Source organism: Balaenoptera acutorostrata, chromosome 10, assembly GCF_949987535.1.
Source record: "Balaenoptera acutorostrata chromosome 10, mBalAcu1.1, whole genome shotgun sequence".
Taxonomy (NCBI): Eukaryota; Metazoa; Chordata; class Mammalia; order Artiodactyla; family Balaenopteridae; genus Balaenoptera; species Balaenoptera acutorostrata.
In genome coordinates this window covers 107,292,500-107,316,385 of record NC_080073.1, presented here as the reverse complement: position 1 = coordinate 107,316,385, position 23,886 = coordinate 107,292,500, and the positions used below count along the sequence as shown (strand labels likewise).

The 23,886-nt window shown below is 52.6% G+C and overlaps 1 protein-coding gene across 3 annotated transcripts; it reads left to right on the top strand.

Annotated features, from left to right (window-relative positions):
* Positions 1-1,277: 1,277 nt before the first annotated feature.
* On the top strand, positions 1,278-16,678 carry IRF4 (interferon regulatory factor 4). Of its 3 annotated transcripts, none has more exons than XM_057554025.1 (9): positions 1,278-1,344; positions 2,572-2,848; positions 3,962-4,148; positions 4,929-5,017; positions 5,622-5,763; positions 7,832-7,939; positions 10,097-10,450; positions 12,859-12,971; positions 15,508-16,678. In XM_057554025.1, the coding sequence occupies exons 2-9, from the start codon at positions 2,633-2,635 to the stop codon at positions 15,649-15,651; spliced, it is 1,353 nt and encodes a 450-aa protein (XP_057410008.1). In that variant the 5' UTR covers positions 1,278-1,344; positions 2,572-2,632; the 3' UTR covers positions 15,652-16,678. The 3 variants fall into 3 exon arrangements, with proteins under 3 accessions (XP_057410008.1, XP_057410007.1, XP_057410009.1); XM_057554024.1 differs by having other exon boundaries at positions 5,619-5,763; XM_057554026.1 differs by lacking the exon at positions 7,832-7,939 and having other exon boundaries at positions 5,619-5,763.
* The last annotated feature ends 7,208 nt before the right edge of the window (positions 16,679-23,886 follow it).

Sequence of the window (23,886 nt, the reverse complement as noted above, 5' to 3'; positions counted from 1 at the left end):
TTTGTTGAACGAATGAATCCATGAAAGAAGAAAAAAAACCGCTGTGACCAGAATTTTCTTTGAAAAAAAAAAAACCTGTTGTTTATTACATAGATTCTGATAATGGAAAACTTACTTAAGTGAATAAAACCATGGCATCCTGTTAATTTCTGAGAAAGTCATTGGTTTGAGGAAAAGCATGCCCGCTCTGCACCTCACGCCTGTTTTGCTCTAGCCTGAACTTAGTTTGTTCTTTGGGTGGGAGACAGTGGCCCAATATATAAGATTAAAAGAAAAACTGAGAAATCAGTGAAATCAAAAGCTTTTCAAAAGTTGCGAGTTGACCTGGGATGGTGGTGGTCTAAAATCATATAGAAACCAGTGATCTGACGGTTTACCTGAAATTGTTGACTGCACAAACATGCTGAAGCATCCAAGATGCTCTGGGAGAGTTTAGTGGGCAGGTGCTCAGGGAGTTTATTTTGATATTAAGGAGATCCTGGAAAATTAAGTAAAATCACTCCGCTTAAATATTGTTCCTATTCGGGACATTTAAAACCCCACTTGTAAATTGTTTCTTACCAGGTTACGCTTAAAACTATGTCACTTTGAGGTGAACTGAAGCCCAGAAGCAGTTAAGCACTTGGATACTTGGGGCTCCTTCCCGTTCTTTCCTGTTGCCGTAATTAAAACGTCGGGGGCTGTGCATTGTCTGAGTCACTGCAATTCACCAGTTTAATAGACGCACGAGTATGTGAGCGTTTCAAACATGCGGGCAGTGGGTGAGCCGCAGTTCATAGCTCAAGGGATCTGGGACATTTCCTTTTTTCTTTTCAATGAGTATGATGTTCTCTAAACACCGCGGAGGGGCGGGGCTCTCGGTGACAGCGGCCGAGCCTAGGGTGGCCCCCACCTACCCGCGGGTCTTCGGTGTGGACAGCCCTCTGTCTTTGGTTACGCCAAGCCCCCTTCGCGCCAGACGGCCGCTCCTGCACAGCCCCTGCTTCCCGCCCTTACAGCGCCGCCGTAGTGTAACTTTCGTTAGTTACCGGCGGGCCTCCCGCAGTCCCTGCGCGCGGGCCGAGTCCCCATTCGCGCCTTGCCCTTGGCAGGAAGCCGCCCGACTGAGGTTCCCGTGCGCCCGACCCGAGGTGCGTCCCCAGCGCGGCCCCGCGCGCCCAGCTCTGCGCCCGCAGCCCCCGAGTCCCGCCAGGAGGCGCCCCCGGTTCGCCCCGCCCCGCCCCAGGCCCCGCCCCAAGCGGGGCTTTTAAGCTTTATAAAGTTCCTCTTTCGCACTTCGGAGGCTTAGTTTCACTGCTTGAACTTGGGACTCGCCGCTGCCCTCAGCTCCGCGTCGGCGGCGAGGTAAGACTTGGGTCGGGAAGGAGCTCGGCTGCGAGGCGGGCACCACCGCGAACCTGGCGCGAGACCAGAGGTCTCGGGGTCCATCTCGAGGGCAGCGCAGGGGACCCCCGCGTCGGCGCCAGCAGGGCGCACGCCCCTCGAGGGCGCCGCGACGCCCGTTCCATCCACTCTTGGCCGGGCACTCCCGCGGCCCCAGCGCCCATGGGTCGGCCCAGCCCGGGCCCGGGGAGGCCACGCTCTGGACCGGGTCGGATAACGAGGTCGTCGGGGCCCAGGAGTGGCCGAGGCGGGGCCGTCGAAGGGACCCACACCGGGCGGCAGGCTGAACCGCGGGGGACGGTTCCGTACCCCCGGGGCTGCTTCTCCTGCTCCTCCTTCTGAGGGGCTCAAACTCACCTCGGCCTCCGGCTCTCGGCTTCCCGGCTGCTGGTGGAAGAGGAGGCGCTCCAAATTTCGGCCACTCCGGGCCCTGCGCTCCGCTGCCTCCGTCCCCGCGCTCCGCGACCCCTCGCGCTGCCCGGCACCCTCCCCGCCTCCGCTCTCCCCGGCCGGCCTCCGGCTCCAGCTGAAGCTCGGCGCGCGGGGATCCCCCGCTACGAGGCTGCGCTCCTCGCTGAGGCTGGCTCGCTCTCTGCCTCTTGGGGCTCGCGGGGCCCACCTAATCGTCGCCAGCTGCCGGGGCCCAGGGGCAGAAGAGTATTCCTGGGGCAAAGAGTGCGGGTCCCGGAGAAGGCCGCGGGGGAGCTGCCGGCGCCGCGCGCCTGGAACGCCGGCCCGAAGGGGGGCCCGCGTGCGAGACACGCCGGGCCACCAAGGGAGTGGGAACTTGGGAGAGGGCACGAGTGGCAACGGACAGTGGCGCGGGGAATGGACTGGCCTCGGCTCGGGCCTGGGCAGGGGAGCAGGAACTACGAGTGCGCAGAGTGCCACTCGTGGTGGCGGCGGGATTTGGGGGGGCGGTGGGTGCGCGAAGGCCAGAGCCGCGAGTCTGGGCAGCGCGCGGGCTGCGGGGCGTGACAAGAATGGAGAGTCCGGAAGGTGGGGTGGGAGGACGGCCTCCGGGGAGGCGGCAGGACGGCGCGCGCCCAGGGCACCAGACGGGCCGGCTGAGAGGTGCCTTCTCTTGGGACCCGAGGCGCCCCCGACTCGGTAGCGCGCGCCTCGCCGCCTCGGAGACTCCGGGGCCTCGTGGTCATTGCCGGAGGGCGGCCCTCCTCTCCCCCGCAGCGCAGAGAGGGTGCAGGAGCGGATCTTGGGCGTGCGAGGGGACCGTGCCGGCGCGCTGGACATGAACCTGGAGGGCGGCAGCCGAGGCGGCGAGTTCGGCATGAGCTCCGTGAGCTGCGGCAACGGGAAGCTCCGCCAGTGGCTGATCGACCAGATCGACAGCGGCAAGTACCCCGGGCTGGTGTGGGAGAACGAGGAGAAGAGCATCTTCCGCATCCCCTGGAAGCACGCGGGCAAGCAAGACTACAACCGCGAGGAGGACGCCGCCCTCTTCAAGGTGCCTGGGGCGGGGCTGGGGAGGGCCCGGGGGCCGCGCGCTTCCCGACCTGACCCGGCTCGGCGGGGCCCGGTCCGCGCCCGGCAGGCCGGCCGTTCTCAGCGGGGAGGGACGCGCGGGCGCCCGGCAGCTCCGGCTGGCCAGCGTCCCATGCCCCGGGAGAAGGAGGGGTTTCAGCTTCTCTAGTAACTTCGCAGAGGGAGGACCGGGTCCCAAGTCAGAGCGTGTGGGGCGCGCGGTCCCGGAGGGTCAGATGCCGGAGGCTCGCCCACCAGGGAGAGGGGCGGTCCAAGGCCGCACCTCTGCTTCCGTCGGAGCCTCTTTGTGAACCTCTGGATCCCTCTTCGCCTCCCTTGATCAACACGCGTCTGTGTCTCAGGGTCCCCTTCTGTGAGCGCCGGTGGGTGTGCTGGACTGCGACCCTCACTGTTGTCTGTTCTCTCCGGTCTCTCCCTGAATAGTTTTGCCTCTTCTCACTCTCCCTCTCCGGCCTGCACTCTCCTAGCTCTCTCTCCTCTCTGGTCCTTCCATCTGTGTGTCTCCCAATGTCTCACTGTCTCTGTCCGGCTCCCTCTTTCCAGGTCTCTCTGGAAAGTTTTCTCGGGTCTCTCTCCCGTCCCCATCCCCTTTGGTTTCTCTCCCTTCCTCTTTCTCCCTCTCAGGGTCTCTCTGGGGGTTTCTCTCTGGCCCTGTGTGTGTGTGTCCCTGTCCTGACTGTTTCCCCCTCGGGCAGTTTACCCAGCGACCTGCGCATTAGGGCCCAGCCCTACCACCAGTGGGCAGAGCAGGAGAAGGGGACTTCCTCAGGGAACTGGCTTGCAGAATACCTCAGATCCTCTGACGTCCAGAGGTGCTCTGTGGGTGGCCCCTCACCCCAGAGCTCTGTCCCTACTTCCAGGCCAACTCGCTCCAGACCCTGTGGGTGGAGCCCTTCCAGGGGTCCTCCAATCTCAGCTGCCTTTTACAAACACCTGCTGTCTTTCTGTCCCACATTTTGGGCAACAGTGTGAATCTGAAGCCCCTGACACCATTCTTTCCTTTAGAAATACAATTCCCAGATTCTTTTTTGAAAGACCTGTATTTTAAGTTTTTCCCCCTCTTCTTTCCCGCCAGGCTTGGGCGCTATTTAAAGGAAAGTTTCGGGAAGGCATCGACAAGCCGGACCCTCCTACCTGGAAGACACGTTTACGATGTGCTCTGAACAAGAGCAATGACTTCGAGGAGCTGGTGGAGCGGAGCCAGCTGGACATCTCCGACCCCTACAAAGTGTACAGGATCGTCCCTGAGGGAGCCAAGAAAGGTGGGGCTTCCTGGCTCGGGCCGCCTGACCCTCTAACGCCTCCGTGTCACTGTGAGGGCCCCTTTCTCGGTTTGCTGCTTTCTATAGCCTGCCTGCCTCAGCCTCCCATTCAAGCCCAGCAGGCGATTTACCCACGTTCTCTGGGTCATAAACTGAAATTCTCGTGGTTTTAGTGCAGAATAATTTCTCAGACTCCAAGTCGCTACCTGTGTGTGTGCTTTCCAGTAGTTCTACTAAGATATGGGCCAAATTTCCAAGCCAAAAATGGAAAAGCTGTTTGAAGCTTTACTTATCCACCAGTCTCTCGTGATTAGCCACTTTGTAGAAGGGAAGCGTTCATGACCCACATATTGTTACCATTCGTAGTGACAGAAGTGTCAACGTTTAGCGTGTGCCATGGTCAACTGGGGTGCTTATTAAAATTCAGATTCCCACCTTCCAAGATTCTGACCTGTGTGTCAGAGTAGAGCCCGGGAATCTGCAATGTAAACAAACCGCTAGGTGACCTCACTAGCCGCGCATCTTGCTGGGGAGCCCTCGATGCCACAAGGCCCACCACACACGGGCTTCATCTGTTTCTCTACCGTGCTCCATACATTGGACCTTGTAGGAACCAGTTTAATGGCCTGGATAAATAATTGCCCAAGGAAATTGTAGAAAAATGCCTTACTTGTCAGCACTGTGTTATGCATTCTAGGAATTAAACTCTCAGGTATTTTTCTAAGCCCTTCCAGTTCCCTTTTTCAACACTGTGCATTTCCCTTTTGCCCAAACACTCAGGAGCGAAGCAGCTGACCCTGGAGGACCCACAGATGCCCATGAGCCACCCCTACAGCATGCCGGCTCCTTACTCCTCACTCCCAGCTCAGGTATGGGAGGGGCAGGGCTTCAAGAAGGGGAGGCTGGGTCTGTGTGAGGCCACCTGAGCCAGATCCCACACCACGGGAAAGACCTGCAGACAAAGCAGCAGAACTCCGTTTTTGCTGTTTGTCAATCTGCCAAACCAAATCCCGGGCCATTGGATGAACGTCTCTGTTTCCACCTGGTGTTGCTGGTTTGGAGTTAAGGAGGGGAGGGTGGGGGTGTCTGCCTTGTCGGTTAGACTCTGAAATCTGGGAAACCGACCTTAGAGTCCAAGGTTTTGGGAGCAGGGCTTTATCATGTGAAACCGCAGGGCAGCTGATCCCTACAGACGCTTCTGATGTGAATCACAGCTCTGTTTCATTCACTTTGCTGGTAAAGGAAGGCACATTTCCCTGCGGTACTTTGGTGCCAGGTTTACCCATATGATGAAGCCTCACATAAATCATCACTTTACAACACTGTCTCCATTGTGCCTTTTGGTTCTTCATGGCGGGTTTCCACCAAGCCTCTTAGGAAGATAAGAGAGCTCCCGAGGAGTCTGGGGGCCCCCCCGAGGCCGTCCCTGGGCTGGTCGCTCTCCCCCCAGCTCCCCTCTGGCCCCTCCAGCAGGCTCACACGTACATGATTCCGCCCCACGACCGAGGCTGGAGAGAGTTCGTCCCTGATCAGCCCCACCCGGAGACCCCGTATCAGTGTCCTGTGACCTTCGGGCCTCGCAGCCACCACTGGCAAGGCCCAGCCTGTGAAAACGGTAAGGAGGGCGCTGGGGCAGTTCCTGTGGCCAGAGGGCCTGGCCCCGCCTGGTCTGTCCCCTGTGCCGTCCCACGGCTCTCGCCTCCCCCGAGCCGCTAGGAAAGGCCGCGTGTGCAGTGAAGGAGGGAAGAGGTCCCCAGAGGAGGACACCCAGGCTTCACTGACGCCTGCTCTGCTGTGTGCCGGGGCCCCGGCTCGGGGCTGCCTCGTGGAGCCTTCTTTAAGCATCGCAAGGGTCTAGCCAGGCCCCTGAAAACTGCCCTGTTTTGTATAGGGATTCGCTCACGGAATGTAAGCAACGTGCCCAAAGCTACTCGGTGAGAGTGAGGGGCTGGGTTCAACTCCAGATCCCCTAGCTCCAGAGCCCGGCCACGTAGGATGCGGATGTCAGGTTTCAGACTGGTTGGCTATATGTTTTAAATTAGCTACTTAATAAGTGAACGTGTTTCTTCCTTCCTGAATAATCTTAAAGTTTATTTTTAATCTTGGGCAAAAAGTAGTCGGTTTTGTCAGTCTTCCCAGAGAAGACTAGACTGTCCCTTAATGCCGACTGTCTCTGTCTACACTTCTGTGAAGTCAGCGTCCCGCAGCTGAGCCCAGGCACCCCTCCACGGGGACACCAGGAGATCATTGCGCTGGTGGATTTCTCTCAAGCAGTGGTGTGCCCACGGCAGTTGTTGCTGGGATTAGAGGTGATAGTAAGAAGGGGATGAGTAAATACTGTGAAGAAAACATAAAAGGTCTCCACAAAAGGTGCCCGGCTGGTGCTGGCCTAGCTTAGACGTGGTCTCCCGGAGGCCTTCCCCAGACGTCAGGATGGGATCTCTCAGCGAAAGCGCTGATTTGCTAAGTGCAGAGAAGATTTCACACGGTACGTTCGTGCAGCAAAGCACAAGCTTTCAGGACTTCTGAGCTGTTATTTAAATAGAAATCCTGAGACCAGTCAACACGCAGATGGTTTCGCGTGTTCTAGGAGTATCTTCTCCTTTTTCCAGCCAGGTCCGGGTCACTCTTGGCTTGTGGGGATTGAAGACGTATGCCATTATTTAAGATTCGTATTGAGTGGCATGTTTACAAAAAAGCTGAGAATTTGGTTTTATTAGCTTCTCAAGAGTGATTTGCAGTGAAGGTTTGTTTTCCGTACTGTAGTGGGGGAATCAGCTGACGTTGGACGGGTTTCTGGAATTCAGACCCGGGTCCAGGGCATGAGCTCTGCTGAAATAGTGACCCTGGTGAAGAGGCAATGCCTAGAGCTGTGAGACGATAGACTGGTGGACATATCTTGAAGCATAAGTGACATTAAGTGACACGCCAGCACAACGGGGTTCTACCACATACTCTTTCTCTGCTGACGTTTAACACAACACACGGCAGCTGTGCCAGCCAGGGACATGGCTCAGCCCCTCCTGATTCCAGAAGCAGCGACGAAGGGAATGGGGACAAAGCCACGTGCAGGGTTTCGATCCGGCTCCTGGGCGTCAGATCTCACGTAGAGAGACCTGGGCTCACAGCTCTGCCGCGAACTTGCTGTGTGAACAGGGGTGAATCACGCTGTCTCTCTGAGCCTCAGTTACCCTGCGTATCAGTGACGGAGGAACGTTGGTCAAAGGGCACAGACTTCCAGTCAGGAGATGAATAAGTTCTGGGGCTCCAGCCTGGCGGGCACAGTTAGCTATGCTCTGCTGTGTTGAAAGCTGCTAGGAAAGGAGGTCTGAAATGTTCTCAGCGCACGAGCACGTGCGCGCACACACACACAGGTAATGATGTGAGGCGCTGGAGGTGATAACTAACAAAAAAAGGAAGGAAGGAAGGAAAGAAGGGAGGGAGGAAGAAAATGACAGAGGGCGACTCCAATTTCCCTCCACCTCTGAAAAGGCTCCTCCCTCCTTCAGCCTTGGTTTTCCCCACTGGACCTCAGCCTCCTTGCCTCTCGAGGGCCCAGGCCCTCCCCTATGGGGCTGGTGCACCCCGGGGGCCGGCGGGCCCCCCTCAGGGAGCCGCCTCCTCCCCCTCTGCCTCGGATGGACTCTGTTTAGGCCGCATCTGATTTTTATTTGCAAACGCAGGTTGCCAGGTGACAGGAACCTTTTATGCTTGTGCCCCGCCCGAGTCCCAGGCCCCCGGGATCCCCATAGAGCCAAGCATAAGGTCTGCCGAAGCCTTGGCCCTCTCAGGTGAGTGGGGCTCCCCGGAGGCGGCGTCTGTGAGGGTCCCCTCACCTTTGGGTGGATTCGTGGGGCTGGTGAGCACCGCCGGGGCCTGGAGCGGGTGGACCCCTCTGACTGCCAGCTGCGGGGACGAGGTCAGCAAAGTCAGCACCGAGAGGCCGGCTTCCGACCCTGATCCGCTTCTGCAGGCTGGTCTGAACTGAGTCATTCTAAGCTCTGCACTGGCGTCTGACTGTCCAGGAATGTGCAGACACTCCAGTTCCGTTTACCGAGGGCCCCTCTTCAGCCAGCACCCCCGTGACGCAGGGAGCTTCTTGCAGCAGCGCAGGGGCTGCTCGTTTGGGAAAGCTCATCATCCTTGCGGGCTTAGCCGCAGGCAAACAGTTGGCCCCATCGGCTTCCCGGGACGCGAGTTCTGGGTTCTCTCTCCTCGTCACGTTCGGTGCCTAAGTGAGGAGCATCTTGCTCTCCTCTGAACATGACATGTCTTGCAAACACATACACATCAGATCTGGCTTTTCGAGTCTCTTCTCTAGAGGAATCCCCATACCTCAGCGGTCTCGCCTGTTTTAAGGAAGACACCTCGAGGTTTACTGAACACGTGTAGTGTATGTATATTTATTTTTTAGATAATGTTTTGATTGTTTTAAAATGAGATTTGCATATATTAAAAATGGATAGCTTAAGCTTCCGAATTCCCACCTTGCCCCCTGGCCTCTTTGAAAATCAGCGACAGAGAACATAAGCTGAATTCTCAAGGTTTCAGGAGAGGAGAGCTGGGGGCCCTTCCTTGCACCCAGGGGAGCTGGCCCACTGTCGGGTTCCTTTTGGTTCTGAGATTCTGAAGGAAGCTTGCTGCCTTTCTTCTTAGATGCTCCTGGACAGTGGAGGGAGGAGAGGTTTCTGAGCAGAAAGGCCTGTTTGTTTTTAGGAACTTTCAAACCCTTTTCTTGAGCACGTAAGTCTTGTGTGGGAGCCTGAAGAGTAGGAAATAAACAGCTATTTATATCCCTGTGACCTCGTGACTTCTGATGACGCTCAGTGAAACGAAACCCCGCGTGGCTGACACCCACTCCTCGGGGCTCACGGCGGCGGAGTCACAGAGCAGGCTTGAGGCAGTGATGTGGGCCGTCGGAGTCTCAGAACCTGCCCTTGAGGGAGGAGAGGCTTTTGTGGGTTTCTCTGGGTGTGCGCAGTACAGACTAACTACCAGCCTTGCCCGTTTATCAGAGGACTGCCACCCGCTCACGTTTGAACCCCGCAGTTACCGTGGGAGCTGTTGCCTCTCGGGAAGCCCTTTGGCACTTCAGGTCAGTGGCCCTTGGCAAACCTGGCTTGGTCCTTTCAGCCCACGGGTCGCATTTTAAAGAAGGTTCTAAAATCAGCAAAGTTTCAAAAATGAGTTCATCTCGTTTAGTGTTTGAGAAGCACAGTTCTAGAGCCAGCCTCAAACTCAAACACAAAGCGAAGTGGGTCTCAGCAGACTTTACGCTTGGAACGTTTCCCTCACGAGGTAATTTTATTATAGAAGTAGTACGTACACAGTGGAAAAATAATTTAAAAATCAGAAAAGCAAAAAATGGAAAATAGAAACGTCCTAGTCCCACCACCCAGAGATCACCACTGTCGAGGCTTATCCTTCCCAAAACTTCAGTGCGTGCTTGGACGTGTATAATTTTTTTTCTGTAACTGGTATCATATTGATATTTTAGGGTAGTTTTGGATATGTGGACATATGTGCTTTCTTCTCTGAAACACCGTTGTACTCTTTTTGCTACTAGAAATTATTTAAACTTAGGGTTTACTTCTTCCAAAATCAAAACTGATCGCTGTGTTTAAAATGAACTCTTGTTCGGTGGCGCATGACTCACCGTATTAGACCTAAGTGTCGTCGTCACCACTATTGTGCTCTCCCCCCCCAAATCCATGTCCCATGCATTTGGAAAATGCTGAGCTAGAGGACATTACGCAGACTCGTACAGAACTTCTCCACCATGGGGTGAGTCTCCAGGAGGGACGTAAGGCCTTGCAACGTCCGTCCCCCGGGCCCCTTCTTACGAGCGTCCCACCAAGGACACTTTGCTCTGGGCAGTCATTTGGCATCCTGGTGGGTACCAGCACCTTGGCTCCTTAGCACTGACCCCGACGGGTCTGTGTTTGCAGACTGCCGGCTCCACATCTGCCTGTATTACCGGGAAGTCCTGGTGAAAGAGCTGACCACATCCAGTCCCGAAGGCTGCCGGCTCTCCCACGCCCACACCTACGACGCCAGCAGCCTGGACCAGGTCCTCTTTCCCTACCCGGAGGACAACGGCCAGAGGAAGAACATCGAGAAGCTGCTGAGCCACCTGGAAAGGGGCGTGGTCCTCTGGATGGCCCCCGACGGGCTTTACGCCAAGAGGCTGTGCCAGAGCAGGGTCTACTGGGATGGGCCCCTGGCGCTGTGCAGCGACCGGCCCAACAAGCTGGAGAGAGACCAGGCCTGCAAGCTCTTTGACACGCAGCAGTTCTTATCAGGTGAGGTGGCATGTGTCTGCCGGAATGGGCCCTACCTGTGAGGCTTGGGGAGGGTGGAGCTGGCGAAGGCACGCCTGCCACAGGGGTCAAAGGCCACTCCCAGCAGGTCTTCCTTCCGTGAACCCCTGAGCCCGCTGGGCACGATCCCAGAGCAGGTCTCCTGTTGGTCCACCTGCCACCCCATCAGCAGAGGGTTGTGGAGAAGGGGAGGTTGTCGGGGGCTGTGGTTCAGGCTGAGGTCTTGAAATGCTGGGATTCATCCAATACTCACCAGCTAATAAGGTTCATATTTTACTGGCAAGTGTGTTCTCAGCAAGCACATCTGTTGATGTTTCAGCTCTTTTAAGGTTCCTAGAAAAATCGTAAGGTTATAAGTATACTGTGAGTGTCCGTGGTTGTGAGATGTATCAGCCCTGAGCAGATGCTTTCCAGCAGGTGGGACCACGGCCGAGTGTGTAGAACTGATTTTGCAGAGCGGAAATTATGAGACAGCTTTGAGCTGTTTCTAGGTTTCAAATCACATTTTCCAGAACCAGTAGGTTTTGTTTTCCTAGTTTTGATTTCATGACAATTAAGTCAGCCCTGGGCCGGCTTTTGTGAGGCCTTCGGCCACCTTCTGGTGGAAGGTAGTCCAGAGTTTCCACTTAGCTGTCCCCATTCACAATGCTGCTTCCGGACGGAGAAGCGGTTCTCCCTGCTGGCTACTGCCCGTCCTTCCTCGACCTCATTCTTAACTCTTCTTGTACAAGCGCCTCCTCAGAAACACCCTGTGTCTTTGGGCTTTCACGGGCCTCTCCTTGCCCTGGAGCTGCTTCTTGATTCAATTCACGTGAAGCACAAAGCACCTGTGTGCTCTACCGCCAAAGACGCTCGCTCAGCCTTTGGGGTTCAAGTGGCCCACGTTTGCTTGGGCTCCTCCAAATGCTCTTTTGCTGCCCCAAACATGTCCCTGGATGACTCACGCTCCCCCAGAGGCGAAACGGGAGGAGGAGGGAGGGCCGAGGCTCTGGTCTCCAGGTGGCCCCCCGACCCAAGCCGCGAGCTGCCTCCCAGCGGACTGTTCTGTCCATCCTGGGGCCCAGCGTGTGGACCGAGGGCGGCTCCAAGGAGGGGCCGAGGGCCGCACCTCTGGGGTGTGAAAGAGCCCTGGCTTTGGATCTCCTCCGAGGCCCTGGGTCTTGGATGCAGAAGATAGGCTGGGCCGGGGGCTTCATCCAGGGAAGGGGCCTGCTTCTCTGGCAGGCGGGACGCCGACGGTCGGCCTCCTGGGGCGGTGCGCTCGCCCATGTTTGTCTGCGACCAAGAGCTGCTTTGGTTTGGCTCCTTCCTCTGTGACCCAGGGCTGTGCTCTGTGCCCAGTGCAACCTCTTATCTTGAAGTGTTTACTGAGGTTCAAGGAGGAAACTGTGAACTCAAAAGCTGCAGCTGTGCAGACCAGCCCCACAGTCGCGGATTCCCGCGAACATTCTCGAGCTACCAGGCATCTCGGCAGACTTTTTCAGAGAACTGTGCCAACGCGGCAGGCGTGGGTGTCACCTCCCACCTCGCACTGTGGAGGCTTTGCACACGTTCTGCCGAAGTCGGTTAGGCTTGATTTGAATTCTGGAAGAAAAAAAGCAGGAAGTCAAATGGTCCAGTGAGTGAGCTAGAAACTTTTCTTCGGTTGAAGAGAACAGTGGAAATCTTTGACATCCACCCATCCAGGCCCCGCAGGCTGCTGGGGACAGCCCCGCCGCGCAGCGGCTCACGTCCGACAAGGCGGCAGCAGCAGCTCTGCAGCCGGGCTGGCGCCCGCGGGAGCGCGCTTCTTCTGGGGACCTGACCTTTGACCCTAGCCGACAAGCAGGACAGCCGGAGGGTGGGCGGGGACGGCGTCCCGTCTGGGTGAACGCAGGCGCCTTCGGGACACGCGTCCACAAAGGTGGGCCCGGCGCTTCCTCCAGCGCCGCCCCCCGACCTCAAAGCCACTGGCCGCCCCTGATGGGCTCCGCCTCCCAGATTCTGCGGTGCCCGAGTCACGTGGACCGCGGGTTGCAGGGCTCAGCAGCTCTGAGATGAGGGTCTTAAGTCATCCTGGGTCAAGTCAGAAAAGTCTGATTTTAAAAGCAGATTCCTCCTTGTGTGAGTGATTCTTTTGGCTCCATTTCCTTTTCTTCCTCCTTCACCCCTTCCTGCCGCCTTCGCCTCCTGTGGGTCGAAGGCTGCAGAGCAAGGTTGCCCCTCTTAGGGCGCGGCCCCCTTGAAGTGGAGGCGGGGCCTCGGGAGAGCCGCGTGAACACGCGTGTGCGCCCCTGCGCCTGCTCCCACGCTCACGCCTGCTCTGGCCTCCACGTCGGCGTGGCTTCCTCCCCAGCCTGCGTCCCGGCCGCGCTCGGCCTTCTGAGCGGTTTCTCTCGCGGTCTCTGCAGAGCTCCAAGCCTTTGCTCACCACGGCCGGCCTCTGCCAAGGTTCCAGGTGACGCTGTGCTTCGGGGAAGAGTTTCCAGATCCCCAGAGGCAACGGAAGCTCATTACTGCTCACGTGAGTGCCCAGTCCCCTTCGGGTGTTTGAGTTTCCCTGACCTTCGTCAGGGGCAGGGCCCCATTTAGAGCAGTTCAGATGAGAAATAAGTGTCCAGGGACCTGGGCAGGGGGGATGGAGGGAGGGAAGGTGTCCAGGGAGTGGTGCGGGGGTGCAGCCCAAGGACCATGTGCCTCCCAGCCCTGGACATTTGCTCATCGCCGCTGGGGGTGACTTACAGCCCTGGGTGGCACCCGTCCCGTCTTTTTTATTTTTCAAGGAAATCGTCATATTTCCATTTGATAGGGTTTTAAAGGGATGATGCTAAAAGTTGCCCTTTAAAATTCTTCACGTTTAATATTGCTTTTAAAATGCCATCCAGCTGATCTTCACTTGAATGGGAAGCTTTTCCCAAATGGGAAGCTGTCCACTGACTTGAGTATTTTGTAGGCCCCCTCCAAATGTCCCCCCAAATCCTCTTTTATCTCTGGATTTTTAGAAACTATTTAATTTTTGGAAACCAAGGGCCATGTGCTATTTGGAGGCGTGAAATCTCGCAAGGACTTCAAGTAGCTCAGGCCACCGTCATGTTCTCCAGCAGAGCTTAAGATGCATTCACCTGTGCAAAGTAAATATCTTTCACAGAAAAGGAAAGAGAAAGGGTTAGATAGATAACATGTAGCGTTAATTTGCCACAGAAAACAGAATTTTGAATACTTAAGATTTTTGAATTTGAAATTTGAAGACTCTGTATTGCTACATACCTGCGAGGGTCATTAATGGGCCCAGGTAATGAGCAGCAACAGATAAAAAGTTAACATCAAATAATAACAGAATTCAAGTCAGATTTTATTTTTTTTAAACATCTTTATTGGAGTATAATTGCTTTACAATGGTGTGTTAGTTTCTGCTGTATAACAGTGAATCAGCTATACGTATACATATATCCCCATATCCCCTCCCTCTTGCGTCTCCCTCCCACCCTCCCTATCCCACCCCTCTAGGTGGTCTCAAAGCACCGAGCTGATCTCCCTGTGCTATGAGGCTGCTTCCCACTAGCTATCTATTTTACATTTGGTAGTGTATATATGTCCATGCCACTCTCTCACTTCGTCCCAGCTTACCCTTCCCCCTCCCCGTGTGCTTAAGTCCATTCTCTACGTCTGCATCTTTATTCCTGTCCTGCCCCTAGGTTCTTCAGAACCTTTTTTATTTTTAGATTCCATATATATGTGTTAGCATATGGTATTTGTTTTTCTCTTTCTGACTTACTTCCCTCTATATGACAGACTCTAGGTCCTTCCACCTCACTACAAATAACTCAATTTCATTTCTTTTTATGGCTGGGTAATATTCCATTCATCTGGTGATGGACACTTAGGTTGCTTCCATGTCTTGGCTATTGTAAATAGAACTGCAATGAACACTGTGGTACATCTAATAATGTTCCTTACTGAAATCTGAAATAAAACACTATCTAATCTTAAACACACACCCCCTGCTTCTTGATTATAAAATCAAAAAACAACCAACCAATAAACAGATATATAGTCCCCATAAACTTTAGAGTTTTCTCATGGATTCTCTCCAGTGATCGATAGATTTATCAATATAATAACTGATTCTTGTTAACAACTGTCAAAGGACTAAATAGTCTCGGTCCTGGTGAGTAACATCTCTGAAGGCAGTGGTGAGTCCCTGCGTCTGAGTCTCAGGGCTTGGACACACCGGCCTGGGTTGGTGAGGACGCAGCCCCAGCTGGGACCATGAGCCCGAGTTGATGGAGGATGGACGCGTGTGCACCCAGAAGTCCTGCTCCTTTTATTATGGATTTAATTTACTTCAGTTACCTCAAATGAGTTATGCTTAAGTCATTTTATGTCAAGTAACATAAAGGCTCACTTTAATAGCACAATCGATTGGCTGAAAGCATTTGGATCTCTTAGATGCTGCAAATTCAGGAAAAGCTGAATGTTGGATACTTTCTGGTGAATGTGGTCCACACTAATAACCAAACTAGAGGAATCTTGGGTCAGTTAACTTCTGTTTTTCCACAGTAGCAGTTTTGCTGTTGTTTGGTTTTGCTTCTTTCTTTTTTTCTTTCTTTTATCTTTGGTTTAGAAATATACAGGTTACCAGGTCATCCATGAATAGTAAATCACTGAGCCCCTCATCCCTGTCAAACTGCAGATGTGGAAAAATAAATCCATTGGCCTAAATTACCCGATTACCTTAAATTTACCTTTAACTTGGTCATTTTATCCGATTTGCTTCATTCAGTCCTAGTTTAACGTAAATTTCAAGCGGCAGTTGGTTTACAAGTACCATCTTTACCTTTCCCTTCAACTGAAACCCAGAATTAAGTATATTCTGCTTATAGGTTGGTGTATGTAAGGACTCACAAAAAATCAGTTCTCCAGAAGGCTCCCAGTATGACGTGTTTTGATGAGTCATAGCACCTAACTTTAGACTTGACTGTATACTTAGATATGGAGGGTTATTGCAGGATGTTAGAAAAAAGAGCTCAGTAACATCTTTTTTCAATCTTTCACTAAAGGTCGAACCTCTGCTAGCCAGACAGCTGTATTATTTTGCTCAGCAAAACAGTGGACATTTCCTGAGAGGCTACGACATACCCGAGCACGTCAGCAGCCCCGAGGATTTCCACAGGCCCATCCGCCACTCCTCCATCCAAGAGTGAGAACGCCAAGACCAGAGACGTTGCTTCATTGTAAATACTCGACTTGGAAAACAGCTGACTGAACCCCTACTTCTTCTTTTGAGGAATGTGGAAATTGGGGCTTCAGTCCCACACCTGAGGAAAACATTTGTAGAAAATCAGCTCCATTTAATTGACAGATGAGCTTTTTCCAAAAGGAAGAATGGTATTCAGGGTCTTCTGTAGACCCTGACGATAATGTGAAAACTCACTAAAATGTGTTTACATTTACCGAAATGCCGTGTCCAGTTTGATGTGGACTCTTTCTTGCGTGAAGACTGAGAAACCTGTGTTTCAGTGCTGACCACTAAGGACGGCATGAAGGCGCCCAAGTGCCGTTCTGTTTCTCAGGGAAGTAAAACCTAAGTTTGAGTCTGCTCTGCCCACAGGAGAAATGTACCAACACCTGTGGACGGCTGCTCTGTAGGAAACGCTTGCTGATAGAAGGACATAGACTCAGCCCTGGGGGTCCCTCCCCAGGGTGGCCCCCGCCCACCTCCCATCCACGCTCCTTATGGCCCCAGAAGCCAATAGGCAAGACTCTGCTGTGTTTTCTTGAGCCAAAAGCATTTCTTGAGCCAAAAGCATTTCTTGAGCCAAAGAATAGAGCATTTTGTCTACTAATGACTGGTTAAGATAGTTGTTTGTCTTTTTGTCTCTCATTCTGTAGAAATTATTGCTAAAACTTTTTTTCTTAAAGACAACAAAAAAAGATCCACAATCCAAGTACTAAAGATGTATTTTTGAAACTTGGTCGACATTTCCCCTCTTGTCCTGCTTGTTTGTTAGGCGACCAGTTACCATGGCAACACTAAGAGGAGGCGCCCCTACTTGTCCCGGCGGTGAGTCCTGTAGGGAAGGGAGGAGAGGGCTTCGCAGATTGAGTAACTGCGGGCTCAGTGAGCTGTTTTGCTTATGTGGTGAGTTATATGCCTCCTCATGCCAGCGACGGCTTGACAGGGCCTTAAAAATGCTGGGCTTTTTCCAAATACAGCTTTTCGTAGAATTACTAAGATCTCCACTTGCTTACTTAAACCTCATCACTTACTTGTTGTTCCTTCTGGAAAAGTAGAGATATTTAGACTGTGATGTAGCAGCTGTATTTTTGTCCTACTGGGAAATAACTGCTGTTACTTTTAGGCTCAGCACAGGACTTGATAGTTCTCTTATTCTAGTCTATATTTTTAATTCATTCAACAGACTTGCATTAGACAGACTGTAGCTTTTATCCAGCTTAGTAAGTAATGAAGCCTGAGAATGTCGGTTCTTTCTCTTTTTTCTTTTGAAGAAGTTTTTAGGGATAAAATAATACGTATCAACTACAGAAAATATAAACTGTATAAAAGGGCAAAAGCTAAGTGAATCTTCCTTTTTTCCAGCCCAAATCCTCCCCCCTAGAGAGGTCCACAAGAAGAGTTTGATTCTTCCAACACGTTTTACTTTTCTATAAATATACATAAACTTAAAGCAACTCGGGGGTCTTCCGTGCACTCACTCGTGTGCAGCGTTCTGTTAATCCCACGACACGGATTCCCCTCATTCTTCTCAGAGGCGGAGTTTCAGGATCCACCTCGAGGTCGTCAGCACAGTTTACGGTGGTGCTTTAGCCACTCGGAATAAACACATTTGGACAGTAGATTGTATTCTGTGGGCTGCAGTGACTTATGCATCTTATAGATGCGAGGATTTGGGGTATATTGCCCCAAGGGGGAGACAGATGGGCCACTAGCTCCCAGAGCGGTAGGTGTGGGCCAGCTGTGCCGCCCTCCCGGCTCTTCAAGGAGATGCTTAGTTGCAGTTGCTGTTGTGGACCCTTTCCTTTTTCTCCCTTTTCAAACATTAAGCTGCTTTGACTCTGGAGTTACATTTTCTGGAACATGCTGTTGGCCTGGGCCAGGCCCCCTTCCCACCTCCACACTCAGGTGCGTTGGTGTTCTTTAGTTCTGAGGGATCCAGAGCGTGAAGGGTAAATGGACTAATTATGAAACGGTCCCGGTGAAGGGTCCTGACAGTTGTCTCAGGACCTTGAGAAGGGGCCTCCTTCCCTGACAGTGGCCTCAGCAAACCAGAGTTTAGTTTGTTCGCAGTGGAAGGTACTGCAGAGTTTAGGCCCTTGTTATTCGAAGGAGCTTTTAGGTTCGCAGGAGAAAGTGTAGGCCACAGGGATGTTCCTGGCTTATTTCTTGTTCTTGAGATTTAGGAACACCACGGGCAGTAACCGGTGTCTTCCGGAACACTACGGAGAGCTCGTTGAAAGCAAGGCTTTGGAAGCCCCTCGGTCACGGTACAGAGCACCCAGAAAGACGGCCGTGTTTGAGACTGCTCCCCTGGGAGAGAGCCCACCACAGTGTGGGAATCACCTACACTGGCCGTGAGCAGAGCGGCATCCGTGGGGCTCAGGTGTGAACAAGATCTTCCTGTGTCACTGCGTGCAAGCCTTGGTGCAGGTCTGCCGTGGGCTGGCGTCTGCGAGGCTGGCGATGCAGCTGCATCCGCAGGGAAGGCTGCACCAGGGAAGGTTTTGGTTTTTTTGCGTGAGTCATTTTTTTAGTAAAAATCCAGACACAGTTCAAAGCCCCTTCCATTCCTCTTTGGTCACGTTTCTCCCCTTTCTCCACGGGCGAATGCCTCTCTGACGGTGGCGCGCTTCCCTAAGCTCTGTATTTTAACACGCGGCCCCCTGAACGGCTTGTAGCTGGCTGGCGCCGATCTCAATGCCGCTTTCGGGCCGCCCTGCCACAGGCATCATTGTGCAGCTTGCCTCTTCCATGGCCCGTCTCAGAGCTGGACCCCCGTCAGCGGGCAGGGGTCTCACCCACCTCTGCTCCCTGCGGTGGAGGAGCCGTCACGTGAATGCAGTGAAGGTGGGCTCTCCTGGTATTTCTCTTCCCGGCTTTCAGGAGGGCATGTGAGTGGAGTGGGGCTGAAGTGCAGGAGAGACGGGCCGACCTCCTCCAGGGTCAGCTCGCATCTTGCCTTGGACCCTTGGAGACGGGAGGGGCCTGACAGGTCGTGGGTGGCCCTGCGTCCCGCTGTGCAGGTGGAGAGGGCCAGGGGGCTCTGTCACCCCGCTGCCGTGCTGCGCAGCCTCTGGGCGCCCGGCTGAACGTTCCTTGGACAAGCGTACATCATCGTGTCACGAATCCCGCTGTAAATCGCTTTTCAAAGCAGACTGGTATTTGTGATAACGTGGTGTTTTAGATACTTGATAAATAAAGACTTTTAAAAAAGTGATCTGCTACGGGCTGTGCGTGTTATTAAGCCCTTATCTGCAAAGCTTTTTAATACTTCCTTCTTCTGCTGCGTTCGGCAGCCTGTTTCCTTCCTGGTTCCTGTGAGCCTCCCTAAAATCAGATCTCAGAGCCCACAGCTTGTTCGAAAACACCTGCCCCACGTGCCCAGCAGCGAGCAACAGCCCCCCGCGCCCACCCTCCGACACCCGCTAAGCGGGGCAGGAACGACCCTCGCCCCCCGGCTGCGTCTCACAAGGTCCCGCAAAGCCGAGTACACTGTGTCAATGTTTCCTTCGATTCTGTCGCTGTTGCTAAATGGCAGGGGCTGTAGGTTCACCAGCATCCTGAACGTGGAAAATGACATAAACCCGTGTGTGGGGAGCACAGATGAGGCCGTGCGCCCTCCTTCCCCGGCTCTTGCCGCTGTGACCCGCCCTTCAGCCCGCCAGCCCCTGTTCGCCGGTCATGGTGTTAAAGTCCTTGCAGCCAAAGGCTGTGTGGAGCTGTCAGCAGTGATTGTACTTTGCATCCAGGAGCTCAGAATGTTAGATAAGAATAATTTTGGATGTGCTAAGTGGTAGCCAAACAGAAATAATGGGAAAATAAACTATTACACTGCTTTTGGGGGCTCTGTCTGCTCAGAAAGTGTGGAAGGACGTGAGTCAGTATCATAGCAAGCATTATTCACATGATCTATCAACTTATTACATCTGAAAGAGGGTTTAAAGGGATTCTGTGCCCTTGAACTTGTTCTCAGGTAATTCCATCCCTCTGTCAAGTACCACATTTGTAAGATTTTCTTCACACACAGGGCACATTTGGCTGCATTGGATCCAGTTTCCCTGACAAGTAAACCCTTTTATGTGAAGTGCATAAGCAAAGCATGCCTCTGCCAGAAAAATCGTCACCTTTCACATCATCTCTCTGGAAAGAAACTCCAGGGGTCATACTTGGTCATTTTCTTCTAGGAGAAGCTATACCTAAATTAACCCTGGCAGATGGATCAACATCTTCTGAATTAGAGGAGCGTTATGAATTCAAGGCTGTTACAGGCACCTGGAGAACTGGGAACTCTTTCAGTGACCCCTGTCCCCCAGGGGACAGTGTGTGTCCCGTGGCTGGCCTTGGAGACTTCCTGGAGGGCAGAGGCCTTGGTGCTGTCAGCAGGCATCTGGCACAATATATCGTAAAGTTCATTTTATCCCAGTCCTTGAGCGAATGGTCAGAAGTTTGGAATCTGTGGCCACTTTATGATCCTTGAAAGCTGTTACTTTGCTTCTTTAGAAATTACCATTCTCAGTTTCCCCCCTTTCCCATCTGGCGGGCATGACGGTGGCTTCGTAGAGAATCATCCGAGCAAACAAAACATCTTTGCCTCTTTTGTCCTCTCCTTCTGGGTCAGGTTTCCACAGCAACCTTCCTCTGGAGGAGAATCAGCAGGTCATCCAACACCTCTGTCTTCATTTCTCACCATCCCCTCGGTCCTGCTGAGCGGCCGCAGGGCCCCAGGCCCCTCCTCTCTCCTGGAAGACCACTCCTGCTGCCACATGGCCACCCCTTTCCTCCACCAGGTCCCAGCTCTGACGGCGTCCCTTTCTGGAGGCATTTCTTCACCCCCAGGGAGCCTTTCCTGGTTGCACCCTCTGTTTGGCTCAGTGAAGGATAATGTTGAAATACTGAAGAAATGCCCCTTCCATGTACACCCACCTTGCTCACTCCCAGGGCAGAAAGGGGACACTGTGGCTCTTGTCCTCCAAAGACACTGGCTCTTGTTGAGAAAAGAGTGGACTCAAGGAGACTGGGAACTTAAGAAAGATCAACCCTTTCAGCCCTTCTGGACTCTCACCCAGACTAGAGAACGATGCTCAGAGCCGAGGAAAGAAGACAGAATGAGAAGTGAGGGTGCAGTTGTCAGTGGCTCCCAGGTGAAGGAGAGCTGTCCTCTGTCTCCTGGAAGGAGACTCCAGGGAGTGGACCTGAAAATAGCTTGTTGGAGGAGCAGTTCATGCAGGTTCAGAGGGTGGGGGGCTGGACGGGAGGGGAGCTCCACGCACGCTGTGCGGGCTGAGCGGTGGACACTTGGGTGTGTCTGAGCGGAGATCAAGCTGAGGACCAGTGCCCCACACTTTCCCCTGCCCAACCACCTGGCACCACAGAGGCAGCACCAAATTTAGTGCCAGCTCAAGGAAAGGGGAGTGATCCAAAGTGAACTGAGATTGAATTTCCCTGGCGGAGGAAGAGCTAAAATGAAAATTACACTGTTAAAGAAAACATGAGGGCTTCCCTGGTGGCGCAGTGGTTGAGAACCTGCCTGCTAATGCAGGAGACGCAGGTTCGGGCCCTGGCCTGGGAAGATCCCACGTGCCGCGGAGCGGCTGGGCCCGTGAGCCACAGTTGCTGAGCCTGCGCGTCTGGAGCCTGTGCTCCGCGGCGGGAGAGGCCGCGATGGTGAGAGGCCTGCGCAGCGCGATGAAGAGTGGCCCCCACTTGCCACAACCAGAGAAAGCCCTCGCACAGAAACGAAGACCCAACACAGCCAAAAATAAATAAATAAATTAATTAATTTAAAAAAAAAAAAAAAAAAAGTAACTGAAGTGAAAAACCAATTGAGGACACAAAACAAGGCAAAAATATTAAAAAAAAAAGACTGAACCCTCAAAAAAAAAAAAAAAAAAAAAAAAGAAAACATGAATTATATTTCTTGAAAACATTAGCCAAGGCTTAGATTTGTACCTGCTGCGTCTGTAGTATGACACTGGCCATTCTTTGTTGTGGTCACCTATTCATTAATTTTCTTCCCTAAATAAACTGCTTGAAGACGGGTGTTGGGCCTCACCATGTACAGTAAATCCCCTACATACGAACCTTCAAGTTGCAAACTTCCGTGCAACGTGCGTTCACATGCCCAATCACGTAAGTTAGTTCACGTGTCTGGCATACATTGTCACGTGCCTGCACCCTCTACAAGTGGTTGTACTTTTGTGTACTTTACAGAGTACAGTAGTACAGTGTCTTTATTTCAAGCCCAGGATGTCCAGAAGCAAGTGTAAAAGCTGTAGCTGGTACTACTATACTTTCCAAAGTACTGTACTGTAAGATTAAAAATGTTTTCTTTATTTTTGTGTTTGTTTTTTACGTATTATCTGGGTGAAAAGTACTATAAGCCTATTACAGTACAGTACTATACAGCCGATTGTGTTAGTTGGGTACCTAGGCTAACTTTGTTGGACTTACAAACAAATTAGACTTACGAACGTGCTCTTGGAATGGAACTCGTTCATATATAGGGGACTTACTGTACCTGGTACCTGCAGAGCACCACACACGTGACTCGGAAGGATCTGTCCACTACATCCAGCAGCGTCCAGGGCTTGTGAGCTAAACGAAGGCCACATATAGCATGGGACACCATGTCCCATTTCAACATGTGCGGTGGAGAAATGTTTGTTACGTAGTTAGGTGAAAAGAAAGCAGGTTTTAAAACAATGTGATAAATGTTGAAAATTTTTATGAAATCCATGTGTGAAATTTTTTAAAATAGTCAAAAGTGTAAATTGTAACTGAGTGTTGGAGTGATGGGGATTTTTATTTTTCTTGTCCACTTTTCTGTATTTTCCAAAGTTTCTCCTATGACCATATATTTAGTACCAGACGGGGAAAAAAAAAGCACAAAATGTAGTCCTTCTAGGTTGGTATATCCTTTTCAATGTGTGTGGGGGGGGTTTCTTTCTTAAGTTGCTACATGGGGTCCCCAGTGGTCCCGTTTCCAGGGGACACAGAGCACAAGGTGGCCTTCCTGCCAGGCAGCGAGGGACCTCGGTGCTCAGCCCTCCCCTGGCCCCAGGGGCTCCCAGTCTCCCACCCTCCTTGGGTCCTTCTCTTCCTGCTATTTCCCCTGGGAAGACTATCTCTTCAAAACCATCTGTTCTCCACCATGGACGCATATTATGCTTGAGGCCCTCTCCGGTCCCTCTGTGTCTGAGGTCCTCCCTAACCCTCCATCACCTCCACGCTCCCTGGGGGACCTCCCTTCCTCCCTCCCCCACCAACCCTATTTGCTCGTGCAGGCTTGCTCTTTGTCTTGGGCCCCACTATTTACTTCGTGTGAATGGCAAAAGGTAGGGTTGCTTGAAAACAGGAAAGAAAAAAGCCTTGATGTATATTTTTAATTGTGGTAAAATGTATGATCTTTAAGCCTATAGCTCAGTGGCATTATGTACGTTCACTTACTGCTGTGCAACCTTCACCACCATCATCCCCAGAACTCTTTTCATCTCTCAAACTGAAACTCTGTCCCCAGTGACACTAACTCCCCCTCCCTCTCCCTCAGCCCCTGGAAACCACCATCTACATTCTGTCTATGAATCAGACTCTAGGGGCCTCATGTAAGTAAAGTCATTCAGTACTTGTTCTTTGTGACTGGTTGATTTCATGAACATAATGTCCTCAAGGCCCGTCCGTGTTGTAGCCTGTGTCAGGATTTCCTTCCTTTTTAAGGCTGAATAATGTTCCATTGTGTGGATGGACCACATGTTGATTATCCATTCATCCTTCTACGGATGGACATTTGGGTTTCCTTCACATTTTAGCTACTGTGACTAATGCTGCTGTCAATATGGGGGTACAATATCTGTTTGGGACCCTTCTTCTAATTATTTGGAATTGCCAGATGGTCTGGTAATTCATTTTTAATTTCTGAGGATCCTCCGTGCCGTTTTCCACAGCAGCTGCCCCGGTTCACACTCCCACCACCAGTGCACAAGTGTTCCAGTTTTTCCACATCCTTGCCAACATTTGTTATTTTCTGAGGAACATTTTTTTAAAACCTCTGTTCATTAACAAACACCTCCTGAAGATCCACTGTGTTCCTGGCCCTCTGCTGGCCTGCACGGCCTCCACAGGCCAACATCCAGGCTGTTGAAGGAGGGCCGCGGACCGAGCAGGTGCTGTGGGCAGGCGTCTCCGCTGGCTGGGCGGCGGGGTG

What these genes read in the sequence shown, in the direction of transcription:
- IRF4 (XM_057554024.1), top strand. Translation starts at nt 2,633, where the DNA reads ATGAACCTGGAGGGCGGCAGCCGAGGCGGCGAGTTCGGCATGAGCTCC. An exon ending in AGGCCCAGCCTGTGAAAACG is followed by an intron (nt 5,764 to 7,831) that starts GTAAGGAGGGCG and finishes TTGCAAACGCAG; the next exon opens with GTTGCCAGGTGACAGGAACC. An exon ending in GGAAGCTCATTACTGCTCAC is followed by an intron (nt 12,972 to 15,507) that starts GTGAGTGCCCAG and finishes CTTTCACTAAAG; the next exon opens with GTCGAACCTCTGCTAGCCAG.